The following is a 17709-nucleotide window of genomic DNA, read 5'->3' as shown; positions in this document are numbered from 1 at the left end:
TACAGTTATCACTGTAATGGTCGTATACTACTTTAGGACTCGAACCTTGCAACTTCGAAATAAGGCCATACAGAGTTGTTGTCGGCTTTATAAAGATGATTTCTCGCGACCTCTCTCAAATTCATATCTCCCTGCGCTCTCTGGATTGATGATTTGCGAACATTCTCTGCCAAATGTTTTTCGACCAAATATTCGATCCAGTGGCTGAGTTACAGATGTCAGACGATTCCAAGTATTTACCGTAACGATGTACTGAGACGTAACTTTACAACATCTCGAGGTAGGCTGACTCCTGAGCCCTGAGACCCAGATTCGTTCTTTACAAGTGGAGCACATCCTCGATTTTCCAAACTCTCGAGCTCAATCAGCAGAACATGGTGTGTCGTCTCGCCTTGCAAACAGGGCGAAGAAAGGGGAATCCTACGGCCACCCATTTCTAGTTGCCCTGCCATTAATCACGTCAAGCCCGTCTGCTGGTGAGGACGGCTCGGTGCTGCAACTTGCTGATGATACTTTGCGCAGTTGTTGCAGGTTCAACGCGCAGCGTGTTCCATGATTGCCTTGAGCATCCGGCCCAAAATGCAATGCAGCCAGTCATATCCTACCAGTTTTCGCAGTCTCTCTTCTTAATTTGCTAAGTTGGAAGAGCGGCTCTGGGCTACTAAGGTCGTATGATTCGAGATTCTGGACATGACGTGATCCGGGTACGACACGCCGACGGAATTCATGAAACGGAGTTTATCATTACCGACTTACTCTGTACACTCGTCCCTAGGCTTTCGTTTCTTTATCCGGCGGTACGAAGTACAGAGGGGAAGAACCGAGCCCTGAATGACACTGTCAAACCCCCTGTAAGGTGTTGTTAACACCGCGCCAAGCCGGGACCGGGACTGTGGCCGGGGCGTGGGGCCGTGGGCCGAGACTTGGGCCCGGGCAAGGATCTCCACATTCAACGCCACCGGTCCGGATCAAGACGGAAAATACCAGTCGCTTGCCGGACGAGTCCGGACCCGACGGAGGCCGATGATATATAGAAAGGGGGGCAGAGAATGTGGGGAGAAGGCTGACTCCTGCCTTTTCATCCAACGCTGGCTCATACACCTCACGCCTGGACAGCTCCCTACACCACCCCTGGCCCTGATCTAGTTACTACTCAGCCTCTTTCCTTTTCGCTTACTGACGGTTCTCCTATCCCTGCTCTTTATTCTCTCGATCCATGATCCCTCTAATGCTGGGGCACATCTGGCTGGAGCTCGAGGCGGATCCAAACGTTCCCAGCCACACTGATGACATATTGATGTCGGGTCAATGGAACTAGTCATAAAGCTACAGCTATACCAGGTTACCCTCCTTGTCATATCAGTGCTCTGCTTTAATAGATAGGATTGGGTGGAGGGAGACCAAGACGGGCTTGGTAGACTTAAGCTGCGAACCAGGTTGATATGGTTAAAAGGGTGCTAGGCTCATGAGCCGAGGTGAGGAGTAGGTGAATGAGGAGTAGGCTGATTAGAGACTTGTCAGTTTATTTGCTCCTTCCCCTCCTCTTCCAGTCCACCTCTCTCTCGCTGTTTGTTCTTACCCTCCCAACCTCCCGCACTCATCTTCTCAATGACGTTCTGACTTTTTCTATTCACAAGGGATGCAGATTTCTATGCATATGATGGACCGCTGATCTGCCCTATACTGCCGGAACCCATGAGCTTGATTCCCTGTCGCAAAGGTGCACCACCTGACTCTCAAGAAGCTCCAACTCTGGAAAGACACAGCGCCGCTGCTTACCGAGCTAGATTACAAACTAACGATGGATTCCATAGCGCAGGATGAGCTCTTGGTGGGCGTGCTGGACGCGGCCAAAGGGAACGGATCTGGAGGCAAACTAAATTTATTCATATGCAGAAACCGCTTGGTCCCGTTAAGGAGCTCACTGACTGTGGCTAGATCAGGTAGTAAGGTGCGTTGAGAAAGGGGTGGGTTGAAAAGGCGTGGCAAGACAAGGTGAGTGGTAAGTACGTTGTCGTGCGAGTCGGTTTAAGTAATAAGTGTGCACCCACCACAAGCACACCTAAAGTGATTGTCAATGTCGTTCCGCGTAAACGGTGTCTGTCGTCAGAGACAATACAAGACTCAAAACCTAGGCTGAACCTTGCGTGATAATATGGAAAGAGTGCACACGCCTTGGGAGCGGTACTTGTATGCTGCGTATGTCAGGTTCGGTTTGCGTTAGACCTTATGTCAGCGGAAAATACCCTTGGCGATCAGGACATCTCGTGACACAAAGAAAAGCAAAGATCAAAAGGAATCGATTGTATGTCTACAAAATTGCCGGCCTATGGGGGACCCGGAAGAGGGCTCAGCGACTGGCAGTTGGCCACACCACCCTCCGTCAACCCAGCCATAACCGTGGCATTGCAAGAGCAGTCATTTGTCAATGACTAAGAACTACATCTTGCGCTTGCGGCGCTATGCATGGAAGACTGTTATCCCCTTGAGCCCAGCCGTCTCTTTGAGTGACACTGCAGGACCGGCTGCTTCTCACATCTTCCCCATAGTGAGGACCCCGCCGTTTCGTCATAGATTGCTGGTTTGAAGCTGAAGACATAAGGTCGGGGTAAATGCCAAAATAGGATGAGACAAAGACGACCTGGAGAATCGATGATCGGTCAGGAGGTTAAACTCTCACTTACAGCGGTTGTGAGAGGCACGATCGGCCTCGCAGCTACCCTCAAATTGCGTCAAAGACAGTAGAAGCGAACAAAGAACATGTGCCAAAATGGACGATGAGATCGGCCCGTCCCATTGAAACGGGAGCTGTATTTTCGTCACGTGGTGTAGTCCCAGATAGCCCCTGTGGTGTGCCCTCGCGAAGGTGGTGCATGGCCGGCTGTCCGGGAGTCGACAGGCAACGGCTTATTACTGCGCAGGACTTGAGGAACCATCTCCTGCTACCTGCCTAGGCGGAATCTGGGACGTCGAGTGGCACAAATCCGCGTGCGAGATACGAACGGTTGGCAGCTTTGTCCTCCAAGTTTCTGAATTGGGCCAAGGGAGGCGCCGTTTCTGGGCGACAAAGAGCATATCATGAGGGCAGCTCCTTGGGAATTGGACTGATTGCCCTTGGGGTGGACGATTGGAAAGGCTCATGAAGATTAGAAGAACGCAGGGGAGCGGACCCGGAGTGGATATTGGGCCGTGGTATGGTGTGGCGGGTTCGAGCATTTGCGAGCCGATACACCGGGATTAAGTGGAGCGGAGGACCGCTGTGCGATCTGCCGATTTACACCATCCCGAGACCACCTAAGGCAACTACATTAGATATGTGTGCTTGGGACGGTTGACTCGGTGGTCCCGTGGAAAGGGAAACGTACGTTTGTCCGGCGCGCTGACGTTGTGGAGAGATATTTAAGGGCGTGGCTGCATGCATATCGTCCCACCTGGGAACCAACTCAATCTGTGCTTAATCAGTTAATCTGTGGCGAGACACTACAATCTATGAGCCCGAATAGCCTCAAGCCAGGGTCTGCAGAATGTCCATTAGCAGCCGCTCGGCTCGCAGCAGCCGTTTGGCCTGCAGTGAATGGTATCAGAACCGTGAACCTCCATCCCACCAGCTGGAGGTGGCTACGAGCGCGCAATGCCTAATGCTACCTGGCTCGAGCCTGGGCATGCAGCTCGAGAGCACAGATGCTCTCGGCCTAGAAGCGGTGATCATTTTGTCCAATGCGCTCAACTCTGCAGAAGGCTATGCAGATGCACCTTGTGGTCTGCGCAGGGTGCCGGCATGCTCCCGTGCCCAAGAATCGGGAGCACCTGGTTGTTTCCCCTGCCAGCCCAGAGGCGTCCATGCGTCCTAGCGGTGATAGTTGCGTGGAGCGGATCGGCGAAAGGAATCGGGGTGCGTTAACATCTCTCAGATGCGGGCGGTGTTGCCCTGAGGAATGCGGAGGGCATGAGGGGTTTCGAAGCGGACGGCTGCTGGCCGTTTGTGCGTGCCGAGAGATCTAGACTATCGGATCTGGATCCTATTCATCGATTCCCTCGACATACATCGTCATCGTCACAACCTTCTTCTGAGATATGAGGTCACTCTGCTACCTGGGTCGATTGGAGTCAGTGCTGCTGTGGTACACTGTGAAGAGTGCCGTCGGGGTTGAGTTTGGAATGCTGAGGGCACAGAAAGAACGGGAAACCCCAGTATAAGATACCTGAGTGTAGGTAGGGGTGCAGTTACACGTAGATGAAATCGACCAGGGGGGGGATAAAGGGGCCTTGGTCGCTGCAGAGCTTTACCTTAGGTACTTCGTATGTATGTTATGTATGTGAAGAAGCCAGAATGAGCAAAGAAAACGAACAAAAAAAGCAGGCCAATTGGCTGGAGGCGGCCCAGACTGTGGCGCACTGTAAGTCCAATGTTTCCTGTCATAGAATATCTCGTGCGACTGGAGTCATGCAGGAAGAAATCAGCCAACAAATGGCTTGATGCGCAAAGCTGTTGCCCGTTGAAACTCGGGAAAGGTCACGTTGGAGTCGGTCACCCCTAAGGCTGTTAGGGTAGACGGGATCAGCCAGCCAATACCCTACACACACGGGAACGTGCCATGCCCTAGGTTCCCGGAACAGCAGGACTTTCGGGTTGTTACTCGAGGTGCAAATGCATCCTCGTGACAAGAGTCCATGTATGGATAACATACCTCCCTCGGGAGCAGAATGGGCCCGGCCCAGAGAAGAGCAAATGGAAGCTGCGTCAGGAGTTTTGTGTCGGTTCCTGCCCGGTGGTTGTCAATTGGTTGTGACCCGTTTTTTCCCTCCTCTCCACGAATTCCCGTCTCCTTGAGCCCCTCTACTTCTATTCCTCTTTCGATCTTTTTTTTCTTGGTTTCTTTTCCTCTTTTTCCATTGACGTGTTGCTTTTTATACCCGAAAAGCTCGCAGCTGGTAATGCTTGTCTAAGCAGGATTTTCATTGCAGTTTTACCCATTGTGCTGACCATAATTTTTTCAGCCTGCCCGACTTCGCCGCGGCAGCCAGCGATAAAGAAGGCAAACGTGACAGTGAGCCACACCAGCCGGTTGTTCTTACCTTGGTTCCCTTGGTTCCGGAACCCCGCTAGCGCCTTCTGGGTAGCCTAACGTGCGCTAGGAACATCCCAAAATCTGCAGGTCACGCAATGCTGATTGGACGGTCTGCGCACCTCCCCGCTCTGGACGGCACCCCACGTTGTGAGCACAATTGAGAGAAAGCAACCCAAGCCCCAGCTTAACGTTAACGTTAGTAGGTGCGAAGTAGAACCACAATGTGACTGTAGGGATGTCCGTGATCTGTTGACACTTATCCGTACTACACAAGCCTTTTGGACCTTACTATTAGTAATTATACTGCGCCCTCTGTTCGCGTTTCCTATACTTTGTTTTGGTGGTAATTATTTCTAGATTTTTGTTTTTGCTTGGTGGGAAGTGTTAGCCACCAAGTTTGAGGGTTGCCTAGCCCAGATCCTGATAACGTTAGGTGTCTAAGGTACTGTATGTACGTACACAAGCCCTGACTTCAATCGATCTTGTCCATTCCGACACGTTCACGCAGAAACAAAGTTGGGCTGGATGGGCCTCTCGTCAGATTCGGCCTGCTTATCGAGCCACTGACGCACCGCCTGTCACAAGTTGTCACTACGGCCAGTTGCTTGGACCGCCTTGCCCTCACAGCGCCAGTGTCGGCGAGGGAACACGCTCACGAAGCCGAACAAAGGGTTCCCCACTTAAACTTTGGCTCTTTGGAACAACACGACCACAACCACACAACCCGGCCGAGTCGACGGCGACGACACGACTACTGCTACGCATATTTCTGCCCTCGCCCCGGGGACGCTGTTCCGTGTCATTTCTCGTCGCCTTATCTCGAAAATTGCAGTGTGTACCTCAACTGCGGCCCTGTAATCGCCTTGACTCGACCAGTGCCTTTGTCAAGGACGCACAACTCCTGCCCACCGCGATCGGCTGCTATCAAATACCGGAGGCCTGGTGACGTGTGCTGAATTGAGCTATCCCAGATCGCCGCCCTCCGGGAGCGAGCCCGGCTCGACGGCGGGCGAACAGGCGCTCCCCTGCTGTCGATGCACGTCGAACGACAATTGGCAACCATTGCCTGCACAAGCCGACTTCTCTTCACTTTTGAATATCACAAGAGAAAAACAATAGGCCAGCCGCATTATGTCCAAGACTTGTGCTGCACTTTAGCTTCTGGCATTTCGGCCGGACCCGTCACCTGGTTGGCACTGCCTTCCGACCATCGCAGCATTCAAACCTCCAAAATCGACCAGTTGACAGGCTTCCCTTCTGTAAGCCGGCCTTCGATTGCGCGCCTTGGAACCGCCAGCCTTTCGATCCTTGACGACCGCCGACAACGCCGCGTTTTCTTCGCGTTGCCCATAAGAAGTCTGCCGCTCTTGCGCCGCCACAAATGGTTAACGAATGAATTGATCCATGCGACAGCCGCTAACTTACCATGGAGGAAGTACCCGCCACAATGCTGAACACGCTCGCCCCGCCGCCCGTGGCCTCACTCAAGGCTGGCGCCATGGAGCGGTCTCTTAGCGAGGATATCCGGGAAGAGAGGGAGGAGCTCCGCGAAGCCGCTGAGCAGACGCTCAACGTTATCGTGGATCTCAACATCGACGGAACAATCCGGTGGGTCAGTCCCTCCTGGGTCGACGTTATCGGGACACAACCAGACTCGGTTGTGGGTACAGCCATCGCCGACCTCATTGTCAGCGAGAACCCGAACGTCTTCTCAGAGGTAGCTGAGGGCATGAAAGAGGATGACAGGCGAAGCCAATTCATTCGATTTGCGGTCAAACTCGGCCCCCTTTCGAAGCTCTTGCCCTCCGATATGCCCAAGAGCCCCGACGGATCCGTCGAGCTCGCCGAGCCTACTGTTGTCGACCTTGAGGCCCAAGGCATCATGGTCTACAGCGGCGCCTCTGGTGGAGAAAGCCATGTATGCACATTTCGCCCCCACCTTCATTGTCTTCTTGATGACTGATGTGAGAGAGTTCTAGAGCATGTGGATGATAAGGCCCTGGGTTGCGCCGCGCGAGATTAAAATTGATCTGCCCCGAGTCATTGTTGAGTCGTTGGGATCTGGTGCAGAAGTGCTCGCAAGTTATCTGACTCAACTGGCAGAATCGGGGCTTGATGACCCTGCACAGCACCCGCCTCCCCTGCCTGTGCTGTGCAGGATATGCGAGCGTCAGATCTCGCCGTGGTGGTTTGAAAAGCACACCGATCTGTGTTTGCAAGAGCATCGCGCCGAAATGGATGTCCAGATTGCCCAGGAAGGTTTGACCGAGCACCGACATGCGATCGTCAAAGTCCTCGATGCTCTTGAGGCAAGACGCAGCCGCTCGCTGGCAGGAGACCAGGCTGCCCTGCCCGTGGCCGAATATAAGGGTCTGCCTATTGGTCCTCCCCCATCATCAACGTCATCTCCCGGAAACTCCTCCCCCACGCCCGGGTCTGCCCCTGGCCGCTCGAGGGAGCGATCATCCGGATTTGGACACGCGAGGGCTCGCTCCTTTGCCGTCCGCCGGCCGCAGGCGCGAATCGTTGAGCTGCTGCTCGATCTGTGTGATACCGCCATCGAGATCAGCACGCCTGCCATAAAAGAATCATCCCAGGCTCCTGGCGAGTTCCGCACGCAGTCGCCGCAGTCCGAAGGCCGAATTACGCAGGTGCTGCAGTGGGAGACGCCGGGCACAAACACTCTGGAGCAGGAGCAAGGTCTCGCCTTGCTTTGCGCTGATACTGAGAAGGTTGCCCGTGAGAAAGTCGAAGCCGTGTTCCGTCACCGTAGGATCCTCGAATACGCGGAGCGAATTCGGATTGAGTTCGCCTATATGGTTCAGGATTGCATAGATGCCGCCATGCGCAAGGCTGCGAAGATTGCCGCGGGCCGTCTCAGCGACTCTACCGAGGACGAAGAGGATGAAGCAGATGCCCCGATTTCGACCGAAGAAGGGATCTTCCCAGGATCTTTCGATGCCCCTTCCACTTTAGCCTTGGCCCTGCAGAACGCTGCCATCAATGAAGACCCCGACAACAGGCGGCTGTCGATGGCACTGCCATCTCCAAGGTCGAGTAGCCCGAAAGAATGTCCGACACCTCGATCAAACCGAGGTGCCCTCAGCACTCTTACGGGTGCGAGCCAGTCTCGGCGGGAGTCAATGATTTTTGAGAGCGATGCCGGGGATAGTGATGGGAGCTTGAGGTCGTCGTCGGTAGCCTCTAGACCGCAGCGGGTGGATTCCCCCATCTCCGAGTTTGGTGACCTTCGCCGACAGGCGAGCTCGCGGCAACACAAGCGGAGAAGTCTGATTCTACCAGGCGCTATCTCGCCGCGGAGACAAGAGTCGCCTTCCCGAGCGGGACCGCCATCATCGCCTCTCCGGATTTCGAAACCTCGAAACCTACCATTCCCTTCCGACGGCTTGATGTCACCGGAAGCCTCACCGATGCTCCCAAGTAGTGAATTTACGTCACCCAGTGTCCAACCCTACCATCACCATCGAAGGCAGTCTTCGGCTGCGGTGTCTGCAACTCCCGCGGAATTAGGGTTGAAACCCCCACCGTCGCCCCGACTTAGTGCGGTAGTCGGTGGTCCTCAAGTCAAGGCTGTTCCTCCTTCGATCAAGGACTTTGAGATCATTAAACCTATCAGCAAAGGTGCATTTGGCAGCGTCTATCTATCAAAGAAGAAATCCACGGGCGAGTACTTTGCCATCAAGGTGCTTAAGAAGGCGGACATGGTTGCCAAGAACCAAGTCACCAATGTTAAGGCTGAACGCGCCATCATGATGTGGCAGGGCGAGAGCGACTTTGTCGCAAAGCTATACTGGACCTTTTCCAGCAAAGATTATCTGTACTTGGTCATGGAGTACCTCAACGGAGGCGACTGCGCTGCGCTGATCAAGGCCCTCGGAGGCCTTCCCGAGGATTGGGCAAAGAAATATCTCGGAGAGGTCATCCTAGGAGTCGAGCATCTGCATAGCCGAGGTATCGTTCACCGGGATCTGAAGCCCGACAATTTGTTGATCGACCAGAAGGGGCATCTCAAGCTGACAGATTTTGGTCTTTCACGCATGGGATTGATTGGGCGCCAGAAGAGGGCACTGAATAGCGGCGCTGATGTGGCCCCTGATATCCTCAAGCAGGGTCCATTCGCTCGATCAGCCTCAATGGCCTCATCTCGGTCCACGTCCTTGGATCTTCACGGCCGTGGCCACTCTCCCGGCTCTACCCCACAAATGACTCCTAGCGACTACAGTGCAAGCATGGGGCAGCCGTCCTACTTTAACTTGGGCGCATTCTCTCATGAGCCACGCCGCGTCTCCAACCATCGCAGCGATAGTGGCGGCAGCGAGGCATTGACGCAGATGCTAGGAGGCTTGTCCCTCAACGATCCGCAGGTGGCTAATTCGCAGGTGATCCTGTCTCCTGGGGAGAGCAGCGAGGCCGAAGCCTCCCTGGATCTCGCCTCTCTGTCCTACGCTACCACCCAGAACAGTATTGACTCCAACAAGGGCACACCCCCGCAGCCGGCCATGGCCCCTCCAAATTGGGCGCTATTTGATCCCGAGGACAAGACTCGCCGATTTGTCGGCACGCCCGATTACCTCGCTCCAGAAACGATCAAAGGAGAGCCCCAGGATGAAACGAGCGACTGGTGGTCCGTTGGTTGCATCATGTACGAGTTCCTCTATGGGATCCCGCCATTCAATGCTAGCGAGGCAGACAAAGTTTTTGAAAACATCTTGGCACGCAGAATCAACTGGCCCGATCCCAGCGAGGATGTAGTGTCGCCGGAAGCCAAAGACCTTATCAATAAGCTGCTCTGTTCGGACCCTCAACAGCGACTGGGGGCTAACCGCGAAGAGACGTTTCAGTCTGGGGGTGAGGAGATTCGCAACCACCCGTGGTTCCATGATGTGAATTGGGACATGCTGTTACAAGATGAGCCTCAGTTTGTCCCACAGCCGGAAAATCCTGAAGATACCGAATATTTCGATGCCCGAGGCGCCACGCTTCAATCCTTTGTCGAGGAGATCGAGGACCAGCATTCACCCCCCGCGACTGCGCCAGCGGCTGATTATCATGACCGTCCCCATGATGCTCTTTCTCGTGTAAAGGCTCAGGTTCACTCAATGAAGCGTGGGTTGATGCCGCTACACATCCCGCCCCATGTCCGCGACCTGAAGAGCAGGCGGTTGAGCGAGCCCGTTGCGGCGGATGACTTTGGCAACTTCACTTTTAAGAATCTGCCCGTGCTCGAAAAGGCGAATAAAGATGTCATCCAGAAGCTTCGGGCCGAAGCTCTGGCTTCCCAGTGCAAAGCAATTACCCCCAGTAGCTCGGGGAGCGTCACGTCCCCTGGCTCAGCGCTCGAGGGCAGCCCGGTCCTCTCAAACCCGGTTCAAAGAACGCTTTCGAATGCCAAGGCATCTCAGCGACCACAGTCACCGTCTGGTCTCAGCCACTCTAATTCATCTCCGAACCGCGTCTCCCAGCCGTCCTCCCCTCTGTTGGTTTCCTTTGTCGCCGGCCAGGGAGCTGAGGGCAGACGCAAGGCATCGAACAACTCTTCCAGCCTGTCCCAACCCTCTGGAAGCTCATTACAGCCAGGCACATACTTCGACGTGCCCCGCGTCCCGCCGAGCTTGCAGAAAGCAGCAACCACAGTCGCCACATCATCGCCCGTCAAAGGCAAGGGCGTACCAGCTCCGTTGCAGGCATCGGCATCGCCCCAGAAAGGGGGGATATCGACTCACATGACGGGTACCCCTCGCCACAGCAGTGGCTCATCTGGCGGTCGCTCCCGTTCGCTGACTGTCGGGTCGCAAGAAGGCAGCCCTGCAACTTCGGACATCCTGGCAGCTCATCACAGGAACCGTCGCAGCCAGGTCTTTGACATGTCACCGTCGTCTTCAGACAATGAAGCCGACAAGGCGAGCGCTTTACTCAGGGTCCAAAGGCGACGTCAAAGTGCGAGACGCATGTCGTATATTGTTGGGGGCGATCCCGTTTCTCGGCCCCTGGACGTGCTCATTTGCGATGACCACCCAGTCTCGCGAATGGTGATGGAGAAGCTCCTAGAGAAGCTGCGATGCCGCACCATCTCAGCGGCGACGGGTAGCGAGGCTATCCGGTATGCAATGAGCGAGATCAAGTTTGACATCATATTCCTCGAGTTCAGACTTCCGCAGATTTCCGGGTCAGATGTTGCCCGCATGATCCGCGATACCAAACACACGAACACCAACACGCCGATTGTCGCAATCACGTCTTACCTGAAAGAACTGCCCGCTCCCCAATATTTCAACTCGCTCGTCGAGAAGCCTATCAGCTCTTCGAAGCTGACAGATGTTCTCAGCACGCTCTGCCAATGGAAACCTCCACCACCGGGTCAGACAAATTCACTGTCTTTGTCACTGCCGCATCCCATACCTTCCGGCCTTCGACAAGAGAGCCTACGCTTGGAGGACAGCCCGACTTCGGCCTCATCTGGATATGCAGTTCGGTCAAGTGGAAGCTTCCGCGAAGACTCGATAACCTCGAGCCTATTCGGAGATTCGGAGTCGGTGGTGACCGACGACATACCCGTCGTCATCAGCAGAAAACCCACGGGAGATTGGGATGAGGCTGGACTGGGTATCTCAAGCACCGAAGAAACAGTAGTCAACCGGAGCGGTGCTTTGCCGGCTGTGCCGCATCTCGTCACTCAGCAATCAGCGCCAGCGCAAATGGAGCACCCATCGGGGCGAATGAAGATGCCTGTTCCGCAGCGATCGTTTGAGAAACTGCGAGCGAAGCGGGAACTGATCGAAAAACGTAGATACGAAGGCAGCGTCGACTCGGCCGATGACGAAGATGACGAGCTGGGCCTAGTTTCGGAAGCCGGTCAGGGTGGCAGCAGTGGCAGTAGTGGCAGCAGCGGTTCCGTTTCTCCTTCCAACCAGCAATATCGCAGCAAGTCGGGCCTGCCCTCATCAAAGCTTGGCATCGAGATGATGCGTGCGGGTAGCCATGACAGCATGATTGGCGGCTCGGAAAGCGCCAGCACAGTGGAACCAGCGACACAAGTGGTGACACCAAACCATGATGTGGGATTCGAGTTCCCAAACTACGAAGCACCGGCTGAGGAAGGGCAAGGCGAAAAAGTCCTTGCCGTAATGGGCACCCCGCCCGGACTAGAGGCGGGCGACCATGGCAAGCTCGGGCCCGGGGATGTCGAGGAAACACCACGCCCGACCTCGTCCCGGGGAGCGGCAAACATGATTGTGGAGGATGAAGATCCGACGCCGAGGCGTCCGCCTGTTGGGACAACCGACAGAGACGATACCATGTCGCCATTCCCCGGCCGTATCTGAGTCTTGAGCCGAGACTGAAGCGCCAAAACAATACGAGCATACAATTGAAACCTACCACCATCTCATTTCCAGTTTATCAATCAGCCTGTCTGTCTCATTTGCTTCTTTTTCCCGGTCATGTTGTCAGATCAGCGTGGCGTTCCTGGGGCGGCTCAACTGAGTGCCGAGACTGCATGGCTCGTTTTCTTTTGTCGAAGTGAATTGTCGATCTAGGGAATCATTTGAAGGCACTGGTGTGGATGGCGCAGGGGGCATCAGCGGAGCATTCAGAACACAGCTTGGTGGCAAAACGAAATGATTGAAGGGAGTTGAAAACGGGTACGGGGAGTTGCCACTTTGTTGCCCTGCGTTTCTAGGATTGCGTTTACAATGCGGCCCAGTTACTCCAGTTGGAATCGGCCGAGTTGGGGCTTGTTTAGGGACCTTGGGAGCGAGGGAGAGACATCTGTTTGTGCCTGGTCCCCAAGTCCCCACTCTCTGTCGCTTCTGCTTGTTTTTTTTATTTGTTTCCCCCTATCCGTCTGCGCTCCCTTTTCCATTTCAGCACTTGTTCACAACCCCGCGACGCGACCAAATACAACGCACGATAGACTAAAGGAATATCGTCGCTGGTTCATGTTTAGCGCGGCTGGAGAGGCTCGATGTGGGATCTATTTGTGTGCTTCTTTATTTCCCCCCTGTATACCTCGACAGGTCGGTGTGAGATGATGGCTAGTAGGGGCTTCTTTATTTCCCCCCTGTATACCTCGACAGGTCGGTGTGAGATGATGGCTAGTAGGGGTTACAGCTGATTGAACAAGGAGGCGATGGAACGGAAGGCAGGGGATGCTAATCAGCCAGTGACAACTGCTGAGCCTTGCTGAGCCGTAGGAAGGAATAAATACTACATATCAGACTGCGTTGGGTGATTCTGTGTTTCCGCCGTGCAAGACTTGAACATAGCTTCCGTGTAAAAATGACCGAGCTCAATGTGGTGGAATATGTATGTATGTACGAGTACAGGTCTGGTCGCATAAATACGTAACATGGAACACATACAAAGTGATACGTCTAACAGTCGGACCGAACAACAATGGGTCTTTTGGTTCTCGTCCAAGATGGATACATACCCGAGCACGTAGTAGGGGTCGTACACCATACGTGTGCATACACATACCCGATGTTCAACATGTCATGGAGATGAAAGCATTGCTCTGGGAGAACGCACGAAGTAGATGGTCAATGAGAAGACATCGACGTGGAATCAAGCATTGTGGCGTCCCACGGTCTAGCGTAGTGACATCACCAACGGGAATGGCGTTGGCGTTGGCGTTTGCGGACGTAAGTCACGTAACGTATGTATGTGATTCGCGTATACACAGCAAATGTCGTTGAGGATCTGGGAATGCAGCAATTCCCGTTTCGCAGACCGAACCAGAACCAACAAAATCCCCACGTTCGGCGGCGGACGACGCTAACTAAAAGGGCCCGCAATTTGTTTCTCTGCTCCACCAGGGGTCCGGTACCTTGCCCGCCTATCGTGCCGCCACGTGGGTAGGGTCCTGGCGCTGTTTGGTCGAGATCTCGCGGGGAGGATTCGGATCGATCCCCTGGTAACATATGGTAATTTTCGACCGCCGCGTGCCGTGGCGCGCCCGCCCTTGGACAAAATGCCATCTCAGCGTCATCTGGAAAAGGCCAAGAAGGCCAAGCAACGTCAAGCTTCCCTTGGCAAGCGGATGGTGTCGCAAGCCAAGAGTCGACTGCCGGCGCTTGAGGAACTGATGTTATCATAGGGCTGTAGTGCGGAATTGAACGAACCTTGATACATCGAGACGCACAAACTTGTCGGATTGATGATGAGCGGTTCTTGACACTTTACAATTGACGGATGGAGCGGGCGGGGCGAGAGGGGACTGGAGTTGACAAGGATCCTCCGTTTTCCTCGCCTCATTCCTCCTCGAACCGGATCGTATGGTCTGGTCTGGCCGTGAGAGGGACGAAAGAGGGAGGGGAGCATTGCCCTGCTGGAGACCGGATGCTGGCGACGTACTGCGCAGCAATGTACCGTAAAGTACAGTACATTGTTCGGGTATCACGGCAAGAGAGCATTTGCGAACTGGTGGCATTCCTTGGGACGGATATGGACACCGAAGAGCTACGACGGATTATCGAACAGAAGATGCAAGTGAGTGTGTCTGAGGATGTCTGAAGACTGACTGACAGCAAAAGACTGACACGCGACCTCCTGCCGAAACGGATCAACAAGTAGCGAGCGATGCTGCTCGCAGCGAATAACTCGGGAAAAGTCAACGGGAGCGCAGATGCCAAGACGGTGCACGAACTCTTGGCTCCCCTCTTTTTCTGTCACTGAACCACTGGGAGCTTCTTGCCGTTGTGGAATCTGAGACGTGATGCTGGGATATCCGAGGTACATACAAGCTGCCTGCAGCGGGCAGTGGAGAGTGGGTAGGTGGGTTGTGGGCTGTGTGGATGTGGGCTTGAAAAAACCCTCGCCGCCGGCCATAGGAGCTGCCAAAGTCTGGTTCGATGAACTTCCTGTTATTCCAAGGTACTGTATGTACATATACCAACACCTCCTTCCCTCCTTCCGTCCTTGAACCATTGATCCACGTGGGTGGGTTGTTCCTGCTCGTGCACAAGACTATCGACTCCTAGACAGTCCCATTTAAACACCGACCTGGTTTCAAGGGTCGAGAGTTTCCAAACCTCGGTTTTTCCTGGCCTTTTTCTCCCAAGTATATAAGTTTCTTTCCGTCCTCTTGATTTTTGCCACCTCCTTCTTGTTTATACTTGACAGATCAGACGATCGAAAAAGCTCTTTGCTCTTTCTTTCTCCTTTCTTGAACCAGACCCGAGGCATCTCTGAACAAAAGCCTCGGCCATGGCCGACATTCTACGCCACCACCGGCATCACAACCCCAGCGCCGGCGAGGTTCCCGTCCCCCACGGACCAGCAACCGGCGATGAGCACGAACACTACCCGCCCGGGGACAAGCCCATCACCTCGGACCAGGAGCGTGCCATTTTCTCCTACTTAACTCACCCGGACGACTGTTACACCCCCGAGGGCGTCTACTGGGCCGACCTTCCCCTGCGGGAGCGCATTGCCTTCGTCAACAAGGTCCAGAATGCAGAGGCAAAGAAGGAGCTGCGTGCCATTGGCCGCATGATGAAGGCCGACCCCCTGAGCCCCGTGTCCTGGTACTTCCGCAACGCCGTGCTGCCCGGTGCTGGCCTCGGGCTCGAGGGCTACGTCCTGTTCAGCATCGGCAACCTCGAGCCCTTGTTCAAGTCCGCTTATCCAGGGTGCTGGGGCAAGAAGACCGAGTGCGACGCCAATTGGATTGCCGCCGTCACGTACCTTGAGGTCATTGGCATCATGGTTGGCCAGGTCGCTGTGGGCATCATTGGAGACTGGATTGGCCGCCGTTGGGGCCTGATTCAGGACGCCGCCATCATGTTTGTCGGCTTGCTCATGATCACGGCGAGCTGGGGGCTGAATCTGAACGGCTGGGTCATCTGCTACGCTTGGTCCTTGTTCTTCTACGGTACGTTTTGACTTTGGGGTGGAAGGGCAGCTTGGCCATGGGCACGGCTCTGATTTAGTTTCCGGTCTAGGTTTCGGTGTCGGTGGTGAATACCCCATCACGGCCACGTCCTCGATGGAGAACGCCGTCGCAGCCGGAAAGATATCGACGCGCGAGGATCGCTTGCACCGCGGCCGCAAGGTCACCATGGCTTTTCTCATGCAGGGTTGGGGCCAGCTGATCAACCAGGCCTTGCTGATTCTCTTGCTTCTGATCCTCCACCACGGTGATGGGAACCCGCCATACGGGTCCACGACCGTGCAGTGGATCTGGCGCCTGTCGTTCGCCATCCCCGCCGTGGGCACTCTGTGGCTCGTCTACTACCGTGCCTACAAAATGCCCCACGCCAGCCGTCAGCTTGTAGCGGCCAAGAGGAAGAACAACGTCACGGGCTACGACGTCGACTCGCTCCGGCTGGCATGCTCCTTCTTCGGTGGGCGCTTGCTCGCGACCGCCGGAACCTGGTTCTGCAACGATGTCTTTTTCTACGGCAACAAGCTCTTCCAGGCCCAGTTCATCGCCGTCATCAGCGATAACCCGACCTCTGTCCTGACGGGCTGGACCTGGAACCTGATTAACGTGGTCGTGTCACTCGCCGGCTACTACCTCGCCTCCATCTTCATCGACAACAAATTCTACGGCCGCAAGATGATGCAGCAGGTCGGCTTCCTGATGTGCTTCATCATGTTCATCATCCCCGCCTTCAACTACAAGTACTACACCTCCCCGGAAGGCATCAAGGCCTTCCAGGCCATGTACTTCCTCTCGAGCTTCTTCAACCAGTTCGGCCCCAACAGCGTCACCTTCCTAGTCGCCGGCGAGGTGTTCCCGACGCCCATCCGCGCCTCGGCCCATGGCTTTAGCGCCTGCATCGGCAAGGCCGGCGCTTTGCTCGCCTCAGTCCTGTACAACTACATCGACACGCAGACCAAGTTCTACGTGGTCCCCTGGTTCGGTCTCGCCGGCATGCTTCTCACCTGGCTGTTCCTCCCGGACACGACGGGGCTCGACCTCAAGGAGCAGGAGCGTCGCTGGACCTACATCCGCTCGGGCCGGGACCACGAGTACCACGGCATCGCCATCCACCCGGAACACCTTTCCCTGTGGGAGCGAATCCGAGGTGTTGGGAAGAACTACAACCCGGAGCTGGATCTCAAGCAAAAGATCGAGGACATGCGCGAGGAATGGGCCGGCAAGGAAAAGCTTAAGCGTGAGAACGAGGCCGGTGCCGCCAGTGTGGAGGATCTGGACGACGAGGAGTGGTCCGACGAGGTGCAGAACTACTTCAAACGTACAACTGATTCGAGCTTGCTGGCTGGGGAGAAGCGGCATGATGGCAATGGCGCGCAGCTGCCGACGTTGAACGAGAAGGCTGGGTCGGATGCCGCGTCATCGAACTAATGACCACGTTCATGTTTGGTGACGGAGTTTACTGATGTTGCATGTTGTTGGATAGAAAGAGGGTGGTTGAGAGGGACGGTAGTAATATAGATGATCCCGCTCCCCACCGATTTATTTTCTTCTTCTTTTTTCTGTATTCCTGTTGCATAGAGATGAGTCTCGTATCATGAGCGAGCGAGTTTGGATGTGGCTTGGTAGCTGGATTTCATCCACTACATGTTATGAATAGACGATACAAATTCCAACTGGTACAAGTTCCCCCTTGCCTTGTTGAGCTTCGTGCTTCCCGCAGCATTCCCTTCATGT

The 17709-nt window shown here is 54.8% G+C and overlaps 5 protein-coding genes across 5 annotated transcripts; 4 read left to right on the top strand and 1 right to left on the bottom strand.

Moving 5' to 3' along the window:
• The first annotated feature begins 3420 nt into the window (after positions 1-3420).
• N656DRAFT_773209 (uncharacterized protein) lies at positions 3421-4270 on the top strand. Its single transcript, XM_064814018.1, has one exon. The coding sequence runs from the start codon at positions 3525-3527 to the stop codon at positions 3849-3851; it is 327 nt and encodes a 108-aa protein (XP_064674726.1). The 5' UTR covers positions 3421-3524; the 3' UTR covers positions 3852-4270.
• Positions 4271-6495: 2225 nt separating this feature from the next.
• Positions 6496-12412, top strand: N656DRAFT_700080 (uncharacterized protein; the record flags this gene model as incomplete). The annotated part of the gene is made up of 2 exons (XM_064810836.1): positions 6496-6987; positions 7049-12412. 2 exons carry the CDS (start codon positions 6496-6498, stop codon positions 12410-12412), a joined length of 5856 nt encoding a protein of 1951 aa, XP_064674725.1.
• Positions 12413-12596: 184 nt separating this feature from the next.
• Positions 12597-13258, top strand: N656DRAFT_15605 (uncharacterized protein). The gene has a single exon (XM_064808687.1). The coding sequence runs from the start codon at positions 12782-12784 to the stop codon at positions 13118-13120; it is 339 nt and encodes a 112-aa protein (XP_064674724.1). The 5' UTR covers positions 12597-12781; the 3' UTR covers positions 13121-13258.
• Positions 13259-13560: 302 nt separating this feature from the next.
• On the bottom strand, positions 13561-14471 carry N656DRAFT_15760 (uncharacterized protein). The gene has a single exon (XM_064808698.1). The coding sequence runs from the start codon at positions 14183-14185 to the stop codon at positions 13694-13696; it is 492 nt and encodes a 163-aa protein (XP_064674723.1). The 5' UTR covers positions 14186-14471; the 3' UTR covers positions 13561-13693.
• Positions 14472-15296: 825 nt separating this feature from the next.
• N656DRAFT_699037 (MFS general substrate transporter) lies at positions 15297-17403 on the top strand (the record flags this gene model as incomplete). Its single annotated transcript, XM_064810759.1, has 2 exons — positions 15297-15963; positions 16034-17403. 2 exons carry the CDS (start codon positions 15297-15299, stop codon positions 17401-17403), a joined length of 2037 nt encoding a protein of 678 aa, XP_064674722.1.
• Positions 17404-17709: the final 306 nt, after the last annotated feature.

The sequence above is a fragment of the Canariomyces notabilis genome, assembly GCF_033297395.1.
Source record: "Canariomyces notabilis strain CBS 508.74 unplaced genomic scaffold N656scaffold_1, whole genome shotgun sequence".
Classification (NCBI taxonomy): Eukaryota; Fungi; Ascomycota; class Sordariomycetes; order Sordariales; family Chaetomiaceae; genus Canariomyces; species Canariomyces notabilis.
The sequence above is the reverse complement of the archived record's forward strand: the minus strand, read 5'-3'. Positions and strand labels throughout refer to the sequence as shown.